Below are 18750 nucleotides of genomic sequence, written 5' to 3'. Positions count from 1 at the left end.
CAGTGGTCTCCAGGAGCTGCTCTCTTACACAGCAGTTGCCTTCCAAGAGGGCAACTTTGCCAGGAGTGAAGGTAGATACTGAATATCACTGAGGCCCAGACTTGAAAAGTCTTGCAGCATCACCTCTGCCACATTCCATCAATTAGCACAGCTCACTGTGAGCCAGCCCAGCTTCAAAGGCAACAGGAATGGGCCCCATGGCTGGATGGGCAGGAGCCGTGGTCATACTGCAGAGCACATGAAATGGGAGATCCCATTGCCACCCTCAACCCCGGGAGTAAAGGAGAACTACAGCTCCCATTTTGGGGGTGGGGGGGGTGCATTGTAGAGTTAAGGAGATGAGCTGCAAGATTCATTAATTCAACATCTATTTATTGAGAGTCTACCACGGACACTGTCCTGGATGCTATGCAATAAAAATAGTCCTTACCTTTATGGAGCTTACATTCTAGTACAGTGACACAGTAAGTGCGTAACACGAAGCCTTGTGGTTGCTAAGTGATGTAAGGATACACAAAGCAGGTAGGCAGAAGGGAGACTTCTATTTTGGTCAAGTAGTTGAGGAAATCCTTGGTGTATTTCAGGAACAGTGAGGAGGTCAGTGGGGCTGATTCATAGTCAGCAGAGAGGAGAGTAGGATGTGAAGTAGGCAAGAACCAGATTACCCGACGTCTTACAGACACAGGAAGAAATGTGATTTTCTTCTAAGCATAGTAGGCAGCCATTGGTCTGGCCTCTTGTTCAGCTGAAGGAGGCCTAGTTCTTAGCAGAAACCCATCCTTACTGTCCAGATCATGCCCTTTCCCTGCTCTTGGGCAGATAAGGGAGGGGCCATCACAGAACCCACCATGATCTTTGAGGACCTCAGGCTTCCCCTCTGGATTCTAAGAGCTGGAGAGTAATATCTTTCTTATACATCTGACATTATAGTGACTAGAAACTATCCAAATTTGGTCTGCAAAAAAATGTAAAAAAATTCTGCAAAGCTCCAGATGGCTTTGTAAATTAAGTTAAACCGACAACTGGCCCAGGAACTTTCCCCATCATAATTACACTATTGATCATTAACATTTAAAAAGACTGCAAACAGAATCCTGGGCATTGCCATAAATTATCATTGTCCACTAGGCAGGAACCATAAATCAGATGCCCCTGGAGCCTTTTGAGACTGGCTGATGCTGCTATTTAAATAATGTTGTCCTGCTCTTTGCTAAACGGGAGAATACTGAGGGCAGAAGTGGGGGCAAGAGTGTGTACACTTACAATCCACGCTGTGGCCCACACACCTAAAAATGCAAGTCTGTTACAACTCCCCATAGCTCCCAGGCACCCGTCTTCGGAAGTCATGTTTAGTCTCCGTCTTAGCACGACGCAAGACCCCTGAAGGGCTCCCATCTCCCATCACTCCCCAAGGGGCCATCCACCCTGAGCCACCTGCACCTCTCCTAACACACTAGGCACTCAGGCATCACTAACAACACGTTATAAAGTGCTTAGTGAGTGTGCCGTTCACCGTGCTGAGTTCTGTGACTGCGCACCATCGATACTGTCATCCCCACTTTACAGATGAAATAGGTCTGGCTCAGAGGCAGAGTCAGGATTTACACCCAGACCTAGCAGCTCTCCAGCCCAAACTCTTTGCAGGTCCTTCTCCTCAACGTGCCCTTCCTGGCTGTCTCAGTGGCCTGATTACAGCCTTTATAACTCAAGAATCCATTCTCTAGGAAGCCTTTCATCCCTGTCCCTCCACAACCTCTCTTGGGCTGGATGCTATTTCACGGCATTCTGAGCCAAACCCAGTAACGGCACTGATTGAGCTTCACTCAGCCAGTGCCTGTTGAATTTGCCTATTTACCTATCTGTCTCCCTGACAAGATCTGAGAACCACAAGAGCCAGGACATTATTTTCAATCTTTGTGTTCCTGATGTTTGGCTCAGTACTTATTTTCTGGATGGATGGATGGATGGATATAAATTTATGAATACACAGATGTAAACTTAATATATCACAATAACATATGGGACTCAGTTTCTGCTTCTGAAGAATATGATCATGCTGAGAGAAAGAGAGAGATTCTATTTCCCAGTGGTGGGTAAAAACCAGCATTCAAAGTATGGAGCAAAATTAACTCAACCCATTAAGGAACATTCTATTTTTCAAAAAGAGACATTTTCTATGTACATCCTAGCTTGGGGTTTGCCCCCTGAATGAGAAAGGGATCTGCTGCCTCCTCAGATAACAAGCACAAGTGTTGAGGGATCTTCACACTGGTTGCTGAATATCCACACCCCTCATTTGACATCTAAGAACAACGAGCCAGCAGTCAGCTGCATGATCAGAATGAGCCTTCGCCAGAAGTAAATGTTGCATGTTTGTCAGTGTTTGGGGTGGGATGGACTTCCATACTTCCAGAGAAGTGAAAGGAGCAATGGTGGATGTCCAGGCCGGAAGCCATGGGGGACGGAGCAGGAACAGCTACAATCAAGAGAAAAGCAGCCGACATGTACACAGTGTCCGGCTACGGTAGGAGGCAAGTTCTTTGTCTAAGCGCCAGTGTCCCTGAGCTATCATCAGAGGGTAGAAACGGGCAGTCTCTGTGTGCTCTAGACGTGAGGAATTGCAGTGGTTGTTGGGAGAGGGGCTGTTCATCTTAGACACTCCGTACTGTGTGCACAGGGTACAGGCCACACGACAAGTACTTGAACACTGTCTATACTGAGTTTAACTGTGTTGGTCAGGTAGGTACTGGCAAGTGGAAGAACAAGAAATAAGGCAAATTTTTATTTGGGAAAGTCTGAGAGGAAAAGTCCCAGAAGTGAGAAGTCTGGCCGAGACCTGAGAGCCAAGATGAGCTGTATGTGAGAAGCTAAGAGTACTGACTCGGGATTTAACACCTCTCTCCATCTAGCTTTTGGGAAGCTAACTCATGTAGTCAAATGGAGGTAAAATGGAATAGAACAAGTACTCCTCCACTTGGCATCATCAAAAGCAAAACCATGCAGGCCTGAACCCTCAGCAGGAGAAACTGCGAAACAATGACAGGCATTACTTCACCCTGGGCATCACTTCCAGAGACCCTGTTGGGTACCGCCCTCTAGAAAAGATGGACGTGAGAGGCGACAGGAGTTTCTGGGGAAAACAGATGGAGATACGGAGATAGGCGTGATAGCGAGCAGAGATGCAATAGCAGCTGTATCTGTGCAGCAGACCTGGGAAAGCTGAGAACACTTAGTGACAGGTAAGGTGAATTACAAAGGGTATTTGATCAAGTAGATATACAAAGGCCATTGTAAAAAAAAAATCCTTGTCATCCAGCCTGAACTGGCTCCAAACCATCAAGATGTGGGAATTAACAAGGTTCCCCAAAGCAGAGGCCTTGACCATCTTGCTCACTGCTGTGTCCTCCATGCACGAAGGTGCTCGCTGCATTCTGTCAATCAGCATTTACTCTGTGTCCAGTGGATGCATGGATGCATGTCTACCCATGGGGTTAGGTTGCACTCACCAGCTACCAAGATGCGGAGCATGTATGTCACATATATGCTATTTCTAATCCTTAAACCAATGGCTATGCCATTATTTCAACATTTATGTCTCATATTATCAAAATGCTGGTAATACTAACATCTTATAAGTGTTGAGAATTCGAAATTTTAAATTTAAAAAAGTGACACTAAATCTTCAGTGTGCTTTAAATATAAAACTGTATATGTAACCCTGGCTGGTGCAGCTCAGTGGATTGAGTGCCAGCCTGCAAACCAAGGAGTCATTGGTTCAATTCCCAGTCAGGGCACATGCCTGGGCTGCAGGCCAGATACTCACTTGGGGGCTTGTAAGAGGCAACCACACATTGATGTTTCTCTCCCACTTTTTCTCTCTCTCTCCCCCTCTCTCTAAAAATAAATAAAATGTTTTTTAAACTGTATATGCAAATAAAACCATCAAATGAAAATAAAATATATGTTACACATACATAATAAAATTACATTATAATATAAATTTGTAGGAGAAAAAAATTTTAAATTATTTTTAAATAATTACATAAAAGTAAAATGTAAAACGTGATTTTAAATAGTGAAGTGTATTAAATACATTATTGTTGAGTTACTATATGCACATTTTTCTCTGCAGGAAAACTTGGAGAATTTGGAATCATAAAGAGAAAGTTATATATAAACTCTAAATATTTCCCTCTGATTCCTTCATCTGCCACTGACCTAATATTTTACTCAATAACTTGAGAAATCTTTTTGAAAAATGTATAACCCCCCTACCCTAGCACTTACCACTAGCTCCATCCACCTAGGACTACAATTGTTGCTCTGGTTGGAAGCTGTGTCTTATGTTTCAAGGAAGCATTTCCAGCCGCTCTTTGTCTTCTTTTGTTTAATTAAATGTAGATGCAGACTTCCGCTGTCAACATCAATACCTCTGGATCCACATTCTCCTAGGTGATAAAGTCTGAACATGAGTAAAAGCTAGTCTTGCAAAAAAATTTACTTTTATTAATAATTTCTTTCTCTACTTAAGAACCATGAAAAATATAGATGACTACTCTAAGTGAGCATACCTTTGACTAAAAATTTTAATATATAATATAACTCTGGACAGGGCTTAAGATGTAAGTGATTTATGGGTCTAACTTTTATCACAGAAATAAAATATCCAAAAAAAAAAAACCCAAACCAGTACTTTGGCACTTAAAAATTGAACCATAAACCCAAAACTGGAACTGTATTTTCTGAACCCTGAAACCCTAAGTGATCATGAATCACTTAGTCTTGATCATGGGCATTTTATAGACGGGGAAACTGAGGCCTGAGAAACCAAGTACTCTGCCCCTTGCTAGTCAGTGGTAGAGCCAAGGCCGGCACCCAGGCAGGCTGACCCCAGAGCCTGTGCATACTCTGCAACCCCATGAATCTTTGCACCCAAAGGACAGCACAACCACCTGGGAAAGTCTGCAGAGTTATGGATCCAGCTTGGGCACATTATCAAATCAGACCTCGGGCTCAGAGAATTACCCAGAACTACAGCTCTCCCTAGTAAGATGTCAGTGTCAGCAGGAAGTTGGCAAGAGGCCTGGGATCCTAATAGGTTCTTCAGTAAAGCGTTCTTTTGGCTGGAGTCTGTACTTTTCAAAGCAGTAAATCTGGGCATAATTGGCCTCCACATTAACCGGGTTCCTGGCAAAGTGGTGACCAGGCAGCTGAGCCATTGCTGAGTCAGCGGCTGCTACTCTTATCTTTATGCAGGAGGGAGAGCCCAGGTTTCACCTTTAGAGTGATGACTCACTCCTTTAGGAAGACGAAGTGGTCGAGGAAACTGGCTTTGAGCCCTTCCCCTTGTGTATTCCTGATTTTCATCTCCACTAGGACCTGGCTGGCCCACTGGCAGACACACAGAGAAATGAGAGTTCTAACTGCATTTTGAAATGGGAGGTGTTCTAGCCTCTGTGGGCTTGGAGAAGTCACTGTGGTCCCTCATCCTTAGGTATGTCTGCCTGATTTTAAATCTGCCTTGTGGAAGACAGAGTAATAGTTCAAAACATTGTCTTTAAAGTCAGACTGGCTTGGATTCAAATCCAGACTTTGCCACAATCACCTCTGTGATTTTAGGCAAGTTACTTAATTTCTCTCTCATGCTTCCATATTTAAAATAGGGATATAACAATACCCATCTCAATAAATTGATGTGAGGGTAAACAATATAGTGACTCTTAAAGCATGAAGCCCGGCACAGAACAGATACTCAATAAACATTAGCTATTCATTGTAATGATGATGACAATTATTGTAACGATAGAACTATTTCCTGGAATTATGTCAGTTTGCAGTGGTAATCATATATGTAGATATTAAACAATCTTCATCAATCCAAAGGATAACCCTCAAAGCCTACAGTAACCTCACATTTCAATCTTATCCTCCACAAGAAGACAAGAACCCGATTTAGTTTTGTCACGTCTCCCTGTCTGCCTGCTAGTAAAGATGTGAAGACCCTGAGTAAGAGAGGATGTGTTTCACTTAGAAACTATTCTGGGGAAATGAGTCACAGAGAAAATCATGAAGCAAATCTCAAAGGCTTTGGAAGAGCATGCAATTTATCACTCAACAGGTATTTCCTGAGCACCTATTACGTGCAAAACATAAGGCTGCAGACTCTTGGGGATGCGAGGACAGTTGAAACTTAAAAATAGCAGAAGATATCAGATGTAAACACAGTAGAACAGCTATTTACAACTTGATCATGTGCCAAGGTTGCGAAGGGAGTGGGCCACAGAATAGGACCCAAAGGAGTCCAAGACCTTGTGGGGGGCCGAGGGACTTAATGACAGAAAGTTAAATCTTGAAGGTTGGCCATGATTGAGCCAGAGAGAAGCAGGAAGGGTCAGTCGGCCTTGAACACAAGCAGGGGCAGGGTTACATAGGCCCTGTTTGGGAACAGCACCTGGAGCAGTATGGCTAGAGGGGAAGGCTCAGAAACCTGAGTGGTTGAAGATAATCCAAGATCTGCTAGAAGCCGCTTCTACTTCCTCTTCAGTTTCAGGCTAGGGCAGAGCCCCACAAGGGGCAGTGAGAGTCACTGCCCAGGTCCCAGAGCAGAGGCAGCATCTGGAGCCAGCTAGCAGCTCACTCAGAGCCCACAGTTGGACTGTGGTCATGCTAACATAGCCAGACTGGAAAATGAGTCACCTGGTCAGCACGCACCGGGCTCAGTGTGGTACGGCAGAGCTCCTGGTGAGCGCTGGAAAACCACAAACTTAGCACTGGCCTCCAAGAGGGCCGGCCAAGGCCTTTGCCATTCCACCTGCCCTCTAGAAATGGCTCACCCACAGCTCTAGAAGTCCAGCAGCATTTGTGTGGATACCTACACCCTAAAGACAAGCATATGTTGGTTCAAAAACAACTGTCTTCATCATAAAATTGTTCTTTCTCTGGCAGAGAGAAGCTGCTGAGTCCTCAAAGCAACGTACCAATTGGAGGTTTGCTTAATTTGAGGTGAGAGAGAGTTTTCATGCCCTGCTGTCCCTGAGACACAGGAAGAGAGTTGTCTTTGAGAACACAGCAAGCAACTCAACTGAATACATGCCACCAAGTCTCCATCAGAGTGGAGAACCTTCTGAGATGCCCACCTCCTTTGCTGCCCAGCAGACGTCCAGAATGGCTCCATAAGCAGCTGCCTGCCAGGTCCCCCAGCTGTGGCAATAACTAAGAAGCATGCCAGGGTTGGTCGGGCTTGTGGGTGTACAAAGGGAAGAGGAGGTAGGAAAGGCTGGAATCGAGTGAGAAACATCTGTACAGGCATCCAAATGGAATCTCCTAGCAAGGAAGGGAGTGTCTGCAAGACATTCAGGTGGCCAGAAAATGGAGAACTTTGAAGGTGGTGCTGCGAATAGGTGAGGAGAGGGAAGCAGTGTGCCAAGGCAATGTATATCAAACAAAAGAGGCTAAAACCCCCTAGAGCTGAGCACCGATCCTTGTCCCCCTCCTTGGCCCAGTTTTTGAGCAACCCCTTCAGATAATGGTGTGATTATTTTCCTGATAAGATCCTTCAACTCCTAGATCAATTGTCTGTGGGAATGAAGGTGTTATTGTTTGCCAATCTAGCACTTCTATGGTAAAAATAAATTCAGTGCAGACATGAATTTAGTCATTTACATATTCATCATGTCTCCAAGAAAGCAAGCAACTTTCAGCCTCTTGTACCTATGTGCCTCTTCCCGATGTGGTGACATGGCAAGAGTGCTGTCACACCATGGGATGATGAGCAAGGAGCCACTCTGGTCCTACAGAGGGCACCAGGTTTGCAGTCTGAACACAGAGAACTTCTAGCTGTGCCGCTTCCTCATTTAGACAGTACTGCCTGAGAACCCACTCACCGAGCGACACAGGGGGACTACAGAGCCCTCCAGGAGTTTTCTCTCTGGTACAGGATCATACAGGCATATCACTTGGATAAAAGGGAGACACTAAGAATTGCATGAGAAGAGATAAGGTAGGGTAAGCTGTCATGAAAGAGATAGTTATTGAGCTGGACAGAACTTGGACATATAGAGATAAGAAAGGAAGTATCACAGGTAGCCAGAGATACCTTGAGCTCAGAGATGGTCAGGCCCCAGGAAGGTTCTGAGAACAGTTTTACTGGAGTTTGGCCAGAGACTGAGGATGGGAAGGAAAAGAGCAGGAGTCAAGCAGGAGCAGCAGCCGGAAGTCAGGTTTGAAAGTCTATCGCCTTTGCTCTGTTCTCTTCTTCTTTTACTATCCTTCATTCCCTTTCACTTGCTTCCTTTCTCCCCAACTGAAATCCCCTCCTCCATCCAGGCCTCAATCCCTCCATCCATCCTAAACAGTGCAAAGGGACTGGACACGGGGTTAACACAGAACTTGCACTGCTGTGGACAAGGAAGGCAGAGATCAACCATCCTCCCCAACAGCACAGCGCCCACTGCCACAGGGTGAAAGGAGACACCAGAACTCTAGCTGGAAAGCCGTACAAGCATCCCTGTGGCGCATGTGAAATGTGCAGGCTCACAGGGATGCCCTCTTGCTTGGCAAAGAGAATGAGATAGCGATGACCTGGAAAAGATGCAGGAAACTTCAGTGGGGAGAGGCAGTATAAGGAGGGGGTGAAAACGTCCGCTCCGGAGACAGATCTGAACAGTCACAGTACCTCCAGCTTCACAGCAGACGTAACTGTTCCCACCTTATTGTGTAGTGAAGACTAAAGGAGAATAATGTGCTCAGCACAGGGCCTGATCCGTATGAGTACTCAGTAAATGTTTGCTTGTTACTGTTTGACTTACAACAAAGAACTAAGACCAGGACGGGCTGAAGCCCAAGCCAGTGAAATCAGAGAATTCCAGAGGGAGCTCACTGGAATGGAAAGCAGCACTGAACCCCATCTCATGAGACGCTCTGAACAGGAAATTCGCACGGACGATCCACACTAAGTAAAGCCACTTGGTGATTGGCACAGTGCCTGTCTCCCTAGAAAATACATGTACACATTTCTATAAGTGAGTGCTGGTGATGAGCCAAGTGGACAATCTTAACCACAGTCACATCGGAGATCAGGCCTTTGATGGTTTATCTTATAAAAGAAAGCCATTTTCCCTGTAAGTACTACATTTCATAATTTTTCTCCAGCTAAGTTATTCTTCAACTTAACAAATCATGCACAGCCACATATTTCTGTAAAAGAGGCCTAGAGTGTCAAAAAGAAAAATCTGTGCTTAAGGGCTATGGAAATCATGCAGCCTCAAAGCCTCTGAGCTCAAATGTAGCCCTGCCCCCCACCCCAAAAAAGGGCAAAATGGAGGGGGAAGGGGCATCAAAGAGGGACTAGAAGTGCCTTCTGCACAACCAGGGGACAGCTAACAGACTTCACTGCAAGTGAAGCCAGGATGGCCCCAGTGGAGCCCAGCCCACTCCGAGCTAACTGCCTGGGAAAATCAAGCTGCACCTTCAGTGGAGGATAAAGAAGGAGCTATTGGATAGAGTGGCCTAACCCACCTGGTTAGGCTGCACAAACCTTTCCAAAGGCACTAACACTTCAAGAAACTGTGCTAAAACCACGTGGAGGTCAGAACAAAGAGTACAACTGTAGGGAGTGAAAAGGAGAAAAAAGAGGAGGAGAGAGAGAGAGAAAAATGGAAAAGGAAAGTAATGCACTCATTTTTATTCATTATATACTAATACAGTGCTTTCTGTTTGCCAGGTTCTAGTCTAAGCACTTTACAAATACTCAGTTAATCCTCATCATTGGCCTCATTTTACAGAAGAGGGGAGCTCAGCACAGAAGAGTCAGTGACCTAAGAGCACATGGCCAGCACGTGGCAGGGCCAGGACTGGAACCTAGGCAGCCGTGCACCAGTCCGTGCACTTAACGAACCCCCATCAGGGAAGTCTTAGACCCTGTTGTATTGTGCGTATCTGGCCCAAGGTACCGAGGGTGTTAACACCCCATCAAACAGCCCTAAAAATAGTCAATAATTACTCATGGAATGTTTAGAGCTCTTCAACGATTATCTACTCTTAAAACATCACATATTTCCTTGTGAATAAATATAAAGCAGAGAAAGAGTGAAGGAAATGGTTTTCCTTTGGCCCATCAATAAATTAAAGGCAAAGTTAACAGCCAATATTTGGCCAGTATGCCCAAGAGTTCCCATAGGCCAGCACTAGAGTTTCACTATGTCACCAGGGGTTGGCAGGAACAAGAAATTTAGGTGAGATGTTATCAAAACAACTAGGTTTGGGTAGCAATGCTGTTACAGGAACTATGAGGGCTGGTCAAACACGCCACTAGGATAATGGGCTTGGGATGGGTTCAAGAACTAGCAGCCACACAAATTCGGGCCCCTCCAACTCTCAGAACATGTTTTCTGGTCTGGCTCACCCCATGAGTCTCATTTTCTGTGCTCCCTCCTGTCTCTCTTTGCAATTCAACTTCTCTTAGCTCTGCCCTGCCCCCTGCCCAGTACTCTGGACAGGCCATCCCAGTGGTGGATGTGGCTGGATTTATATTCCCTTAAGACACAGGTGGCAAACACAAAGCCCGCGGGCCAAATCCGGCCCTCCACCTTGTTTTACCTGGCCTGGTGCCTTGTTTCTACCTGGCAGCAATGCCAAGCTCCTTGCCCCTAGTTAAGGAGTAGTTACATTTATACTGTCCTCAAATTACATTTGGCCCTTGAAGGCAACCGCAAGGCTGATGTGGCCCCCGGTAAAAATGAGTTTGACACCCCTGCCTTAAGAGGCCTCTCAGCTCCGTGTAAGCCACCCACCTTAACAGGGTCTCAGCTCCAGGCCACCACACACGCCCTACTACAAAGAACGGGAATCATGTCACTGGGAAAACTGAGGTGGCTCCATCAGCTCTTCCCTAGAATAACTTTCACAGAAGTGTGCCATTACCTCAGCCCAGATGTTTCAGGGCAGGATGGTCTGGGCAAGGCTCTTGCTGTCACCCAGCCTTTGACCCTCCCATCCTTCTGTGAGCTAGCAGGTTGAAGACGGTCATGGCTTTCTGAGTTCCCATTTTATTCTAGCTGTGTGCTTTTCTCCCATCAGAGCCTCTCTGACCCTGCTTTTGAAGATCTTCCTGCTGCCCCTGACCCCAAGAGTTCTTCCTGCCTTTGTTCCCTGGCTGAATGCCCTTTGGTTCGAGTGTTCTTTGTGTCCCGATGGTGCGTCTCCCGTTGCCTCATCTTCTCTGGTTCAGGGATGATATTTCTCTGTGCTTTGGAAGCACAGTGGAAAAAAATCCTTTGATACACACTGAACCATATGTCATGAAGCTGTCTTCGAAGGCCTGCCACAAATACAGAGACGTGCCCATACAAAAATAAACAATAACGGGGCCTCAGCTACCAGCTGCTGCCAGCTTTCTGGGAGCATTATGGTATAAAGTCTGGCTACAAATAAATAGCGTACTTGGGGCTAGGCTGTTTTATCATGGAGGAAAAAAATGCAGCTGTGGAAATTAACAAAGGTCTAAGCAGGGGATGGCAGAGCCTTAGACAGCCCCTTGTGTTAGTGGGGACCACTGTCTTCCTCCAAGGCAGGCAAGGGTGAGTGGGAATGGCTCCCACATACTCTCTCAGAACCTCCTCCCCTCCAGCTCTGCTGCCCAGTCAGCTGTGCTGCCATGTCTGCAGGAGGCGGCAGAAGCAGCACGGATGGACTCTGCCAGGTACACAGAGGCCAATGGAGGAAATTAGGACTGGAGTCCTGCCAGAGCGGCTACAGTGCAGGGAGCCCCAGGGAGAGCCAAGTGGTCAGCCACATGGTCTTCTGTCATTTCGTGGGCACATGTCCCACCTTCTAGTCGCACTGTAATTTCTCCACAGCAAGGCCACTGCAGCACCCAGCAAAGGCTGACTGTTGAAAAGCAAAACTGACTGCCTCCCACACCCACCTGCCACCTGTCTGTGAGACCTGTCTTGTGACCAGGCTCTCAGAATTACTGAAACATCCACATGCCTGTCTTGCATGCTCCTCCTTGCTGTGAGCCAGGAAGGATACAGGAAACAGGAAAGCATATTGCCTGCTGGTCCGGGGTCCCTATCTGGTCAAGGAGAATCCATTGCTCTCATTCTTAGAGGTTGCTATGAATAATGCTAGCCAAAAAGCCTCATTTGCAGCTGATGTTTGAATTATAGAGTTATTGGGGGATACTGCAGGGCCAAATAAACCTTTGATAGTGACCTTACATGTCACTTGGCTGCTGCTGTGAGTTCCCAGAAACTGGAAACAAGAACGTGCTGCCATCTGCCCTGAGAATTTTTTTAAATAGCTTTATTTAAACTGTTCTTACAATGAAGAGAAAATGTTTCGCATTTCCCAGAAATCACTGTACATGCAAATGAGATGAAAACTGGCATGCTATGCTCCAGAGTGGTCAGATGGAAAGTCAGTCCCTCTGAAGAACACCAGCCTATCTGCTCTCACCCATGGGTCCCAGCTCCTACGGCACGTGGCTATCCTGAGCAGGGCCAAAGAGCAGGGCCAAATAAGCAAATCAGTGTGATTTTCTCAAAAGGACACTATATTCACATTACTTTTACTTAAATATTTGCCTATTGCCAGTTTGTACTGGCCAGGACTCCAAATCAACTAACAATTGGTCAAGTAGCACCAAGTATTTGCAGAAAAAAAGAACATGTGGTTGCAACTCAATTTGCTGGATCCAGGAGAAAAAGGTGAATCCAGGGGTGTCTCGTGGACCATGTGGGCAGAATGGAGCTGGGTCCAGAGAGGGTCAGACACTAGCTGAGCCTTTTCTATACAACTGCATTCCTCTCTTTCTCCTTTTAACTGGTGTGTTTTACCACTTAGTCCACACAGCGGAAGATGTCTGCCCAGATCTCCCAAGGTTACATATTAACACCCTGGAGAGAAAACCTGATGGGCCAGTGTAAGTCAGGGCTCCACTCCCAGTTCAATAAGCTCTATCCACAGAGCTGAGGTCAACAATACAAAGTAGCCACAAGACGTCCGCCACATAACCTGGGCGTCAGGGCCGGGCAGTCCCAAGCAAGGGAGGAGGTGGTGAGACACTACTGCACGGGGGACACAACGAGTCAGTGCTCCAGCATGCCGCAGAGAGCTCCCTGGACCCGAGGCCGACACCACCACAATCTGGTGGGGAAACAGTTTTAACACATCCTTCGGAAACACTACAAGCACTTTTTCTTGCACTATGTAGGGATAGAGAGGGGATGCCTTCTACAGTATCTCATGTAATCCTGTAAGACAATGTCACAGACTCTGTTCTGCAGAAGACAACACTGAGGCTCAGAGAGGTGAAGCAGCTGGCCCAAGGTCACATGGCTAGTACATGGTAAAACAAAATTCAAATCAATGTGGGGCTCCAAAGCTCCATTCATGCTCCATCCAGTCTTCCACAGCGACTCCCGAATGAACTCTGCCCAGGGATAAGTATCCTTGATTGGAGACAAGCATTCACCTAGAAGCTGGCTGTCATTTTCTGTGCCTGAGAGTTCTCCGAGCCCCTCCATTTGCCAAGCACTGATGCAGCCAGTCCTGTGAGGACTCTGGCCACAGCACAGAGACCCCCAGCATCCCCAAGTCAGAGCAGGTACCTGACCCAGGTGCACCTGCTCTGACACACAGACCACGGCCCCCAGTGGAACATTTCAGCCCCAAGCTACTCATAAGTCATATCCTGTTCAAGTGCTACTGATGCCATTTCCTGTTTGCATTTTCTGTTTTGTTTTTGTTTTGTTTTTACAGTTCGTTGCGCATCCTAACTGTCAGCAGCAATTGCTTACCATGTGGTATGAAAACCTCTCAGGCTTACGTCAACAGTCTATCGCTGTGAAATTCCTGGCTGTCTTTGGAGTCTCCCTAGGCCTCCCTTTTCTCGCCATAGCCTATTGGATTGCTCCGTGCAGCAAGGTACAGACTGCTTAAGGTGCATGTCTTTGCGGTTCTTTCCCCCCTACTTAGCGCGATCAAAGTCCATTTGTTCAAACAAGCAGCAATCATTTTCCACATTTAAAGAAAATAGCTCTAAGGTACATAGCACAAGTAGAAAATCACATTACAGAGAAAAATGTTAAGATCTGCTTTCTTTTAACCATCATTTTAAAAAGAGAGATAAAGAGGAATGACAAAATGGGAAATTTTAAACATGGGAGACAATCTGATCAATAACAGATCAGAGAGGGGATAAGGGCACTTTTCCTCTTCTAATTGTGCAATATTCTACACGTCCTCCAAACCCATAGTAACAGTAATCATAATAGTAGTAAGAGGAATGCCCGACACTTACTGAGTACTTCCCTTTTGCCAAGTAAGCCCTTTTCATGGAATGCATTCCTCATTCCACTCCCTCAATTACACGATGCTACACACCCTGCAGGTTCAGAAAAGAGGGAAAACCAGCAGACTCAGAGTCAAATGTAGCTAGTATGGGGGCACTGCAGACGCCAGTCAGCATCTTCCCAGTGGCCCTGGCTTTCCTGATTGGGTTCTGGCCCACAGACAGCTAATTAGATCACAAAAGGCAAAAAGACAAAGGAAAGAAAAGAGCTTAAAAGGTACAAAGCCAGGTTCTTTTCTCACAAGGAAGGGAAAGTGTCTGGTGTCCACTGGTAATGAAAGCAGTGGAACCGGCAGGTCCTAAGCAGCCACACACACACACTGCCATCCCTACAGCCCAGCTACCTGATCCAAAGCCACAGAAAGCACCAGCAGGCACTGCAGGCAAGAGTTAGCACCTGTAAGACCAAGCCATGCAAAAATGTTGAAATATGTTTCATTAGTTAAGATGGTCATTAAAGGTTCCAAAGCTGCATTTACCTAGTGATATATTTGAAAAGGAATTTAGCTTAAGTAATCAACATTCAGTAGAGGGAATATGACTACACGGATATTAGTTCCACAAAAATGTGATCAGCTAATGCAGTTAATAAGTTTTATCAGTGAATGGATCCTCTTGTCAATTTTGCCGAGAGGGAACTCAATGCAAGGCTGGTGGGCACTGGACTTCAGGGCTACTGATAAAGTCACCTAACCAGGCAGGCAATTAACTGACTGCCTTGGAGTGGGACGGGTGTCACAGAGGAGGGTTAAGACTCAAACTCCTTCTTCCGCAGAGTGGTATTAAAAATAAGAGTCCTCACACTGAATATTTGTGGTGCTCAACCTTACCGCTTTTGAGGATTCTGTTTCTATGTCAGCCTACCATGGCATGGATTTCCCAAACGATACATGTGTAGGCGAAGGCAATTCTTCCTGGCCTTCACTATGAGCTGAAAAAAGTAGAGTGAGTGAAAGCAAAACAAACAAGATTTAAAGCTGGATTAGAGCTGGTCATTGGTTTTAGGCACAGGCTGTCACACTGGAATTACCTAGTCTGTACTGCAAATTAGGTCATTGCCTTCACCCAGAGCCTACACGGATGGGGGCACTTGCCTCCATACTCTCTGAGCCCCAAACTAATTCTACATGCAATCATTAAAATAACCACCACTTGATAGAGAAAACACTGCCAATCCCCACTTTTGCTGTAAAACTAAATGTGACAGCTTCCAGGAAACAGGGACTAGCCAACACCAGCAAATTGGTTTGCCTCTGCCTGCCTGAGGAAATATTCACAAAGAAATGATACTCCAGGGCCAACTTTTTAGTAGATCTGAAAAAAAGAATCTTAGCCAAAATCATGCAGATGTGATGGGGGGAAAGTATGTGTGTAAGGGGGAGGGGATTCTGGACTGTGTCGGGGCTAAGTAAATCCAGGAGACTGATGCCACCAGAGAAATAGGGGTCAGAGGTATAGCAGTCTTCTGGAACATTCTAGAAGAAATGTCTGCAGGAAAGTTTGGCCCCATGGTTGGGACTTCCTCTCCTCTGTTCAGGTACGTGTCTGATTGACATTTGTTGCTCCTGGAACTCCAGTAAGACTAAGAAACACAGCACCCAAGAGAAGCCACCTGGGCCTTAAGCCAGCTGTGGTTTCTGTGCACTTTCGGGGCTCCAGGTGTGAGCTCAGGGCAGTGGAAGGTGTGTGCAGAGCTGAGTGACGAGTCTTAGTCTATGGCATGAGATCATTTTTGGAAGCAATGCTCATTGTGAGGAAAGATCCTCTCATTAAAAAGCTTGTCAAGCCCTGGCTGGTGTGGCTCAGTGGATTGAGTGCCAGCCTGTGAACCAAAAGGTCACCAGTTCAATTCTGGGTCAGAGCACATGCCTAGGTTGCAGGCCAGGTCCCCCAGTTGGAGGCACAAGAGAGACAACTGATCGATGTTTCTCTCACACATCCATGCTTCTTTCCCTCTTTCTCCTTCCCTTCCCCTCTCTCAGAAAAAATGAATAAGAAGAAATAAAATTTGTCAAACTTGCTCTGAGGTAGCCAAAAGACAGATAAAATTATCAAAATATGCTTAGTCTTGCCCTTCACCATTTAAAAAGAAATCTTTTCAAGTTTGGCAGAGATTATATTCCTAGGGATTACAAAAGGGGCACACCTTCCATGTGAAGAAACCAGTCCTCTCCAGAAGCTCCTGGCAGCCGAATAAAATGCCCCCCTAAGAGGAGTGGCACTGTGGAGAACTCCATTAATGTGCCAGCATCTCTCCTCCCAGGGGCTCACTGCCTTTGTATCTGTCTAGCAATTCTATGAAAAGGACAATGTCATTCCAGCAAGTTCATGTTCTAATGGCCTTATCACATTTTCCTCAAAGAAATTAGGTAGGCCCCGGCATTCTGTGATACACGCATTCATAAAATCTCACTGCTAAACCTCATCAGCCAGCTTCTACCTATCAATGTCTAACGAATGTTGAGATCTCTGCTTCCAACCTAATGGTGCTTTTACTCTCGAACAGTTGCTGTCATTAACGAGGGACACCGAAGTAACTGGATCAGCCTGCCAAAGTCACCTCATCATTTTTATTTCCTATTGAGTTTCCAAGGCTGTCACTTCTACTTTTACATAAGTTTCTGAGGGTCTCTAAGAGAGACGAGTAAGATTACGAGGTTAAGGGTGTCCACACAAGCTCAGCTCACTAACATGTGGTTGAGGAGGATCGCCAAGTCACAGGCGTGCACGTGTGGTGCCAGCGGCAGGTCGGGAGCACAGACAGGCTTGTCAGAGTCCATAAGTAGAAGGGCGAATTTTTTAAACCACTTCTCACTGTAAACACCAACATGGGTGGGGTCAGGCAGCCCCTGAGGGGCCAGTGGGCTCTTAACCACATGGGTGCTCTCAGATAGGTATTTTCCTAGACAGCTCTCAACAAGGGCCCCGCTGCCAAAGGCCTTTGTGATTGATTAGGCTGCTTTCCATCCCTTGCCGTTCCACTCTGATTCACAATTTAGGCTGTTTGCCTGTTCAGATCTGACAGCTGAAAGAATAGCAGTCATCTTCAAGGGCTCGGTGTCTCTATAGCAGCTGGACTGGGACAGAAGTCAGCACCATGAGCGTGCTGAGGAACCATCCAGGTCCTAATTATAAAAGTATGAGAAGGGAAGCCAACTTCCTTTGTTACCTGTTACCCTGCACTGTCCCTCCGTCCTTATAAATTAATCCCAGGACTCAGGAAGGGAGAACCGTGAACAACTTTAGACTCCTACCTGATGTCTTTGTAATGAGCAATCCATCAGTACTTACCACCACCTAACTCTTGCTTGCAGAAACATCAGTGTTAGTCATTGCCCCCAACCCTCAGCCCCATCCCAAATAGAAACATCTAGTCAGGAAGGCAAAGGTGATTCTACAGCTTTTGAAGAGCCCTGCTTTGCCTTTCTAAAGCTAAAACAGTTTGACGCATGCGGTCCAGGGCCAGCCGGGAGAGGAAAGAGCCTCCAAAGGCCTCTGCGTCCCCCTCATTTGTCTCTACCAGAGAGCTATACTGGATTAAAGAAAATCATGATGCAATGTTTTTTGAAGCATTGCCACAGAGGGGAAATTTGTGCCAGGAAATAGAGCATTTTTTACTCTTTTGTTACAAAAGCTCCTGCCCTCAAATCCGAAAGGAGAATCCATCCCCTGTTACCCTGCTGGCACAGGATTTAAGAGTGCCAGGAGGCTGATCGCTTTCATGCCTAGCCCAGCCTGAGACCGGCAGCACTCTCCGCATCTCTGCATCTATTTCCTACCACAGGGTTCAGCCTGGTCCCCCCTGGAAAACCAACTGTGAAGGGAAGGACCAACTCGTACACCCTGTTTCATCTCCGTTATCTCCAGCGCCCAGAATCATGTTGCACAGAGAGAGAGCACCCTAAGAGGGTGTGTGACGTAAATACTAAGGACTCTGTGCAGGCCTCCCTTTGTGAACCCTCGCCTATGAGCTTTTCAAGAGCGAGCAAGCTTCTTTTACGTTTCCCCTTAGGGGAACTGCCTGAGGCCCTCCAGTGTGACATACTGAGTGCTTCCTATGTGCCAGGCGCTCTTCTGCTTTATGCATATCAAGTCAGTCATTCCTTACGTCAACCCTGTGTGCTAAGTGCGATTTTACCCCCATTTTTATAGGCGAAGAAACTGAGACACAAAGGGATTAAATAACCTGCCAAAAACTACGGTGCTGTGATTTAAACCAAGACTCTCTGGCTTCAGAGACCCGACCTGAACCACTTCACTTATGTACACGCACACATGCAACATGCACACACATGCATGCACACTCGCACCAGCCCTCCCACCCCGTTACAGCAGCAGCATTACAGCCTGAATGTAAACATCTTAGCTGGTGACTGACTGACCTTCGAATGGACTTG

General features: G+C 46.3%; 1 protein-coding gene across 5 annotated transcripts in view; it reads left to right on the top strand.

Annotated features, from left to right (window-relative positions):
* TRPC7 (transient receptor potential cation channel subfamily C member 7) overlaps positions 1 to 18750 on the top strand; it is a 122692-nt gene that overhangs the window by 55942 nt on the left and 48000 nt on the right. For 3 of the 5 annotated variants that reach the window (XM_024575215.3, XM_024575214.3, XM_053912992.1), the window contains one exon: positions 13762 to 13926. The exons of the other annotated variants lie outside the window; for them this stretch is intronic. In XM_024575215.3, the coding sequence (XP_024430983.1) occupies positions 13762 to 13926 (165 nt within the window). The remainder of the gene's footprint in view (positions 1 to 13761; positions 13927 to 18750) is intronic. 5 annotated transcript variants of the gene reach the window in all.

The sequence above is a fragment of the Desmodus rotundus genome, chromosome 10, assembly GCF_022682495.2.
Source record: "Desmodus rotundus isolate HL8 chromosome 10, HLdesRot8A.1, whole genome shotgun sequence".
NCBI classification, from domain to species: domain Eukaryota; kingdom Metazoa; phylum Chordata; class Mammalia; order Chiroptera; family Phyllostomidae; genus Desmodus; species Desmodus rotundus.
The sequence above is the reverse complement of the archived record's forward strand: the minus strand, read 5'-3'. Positions and strand labels throughout refer to the sequence as shown.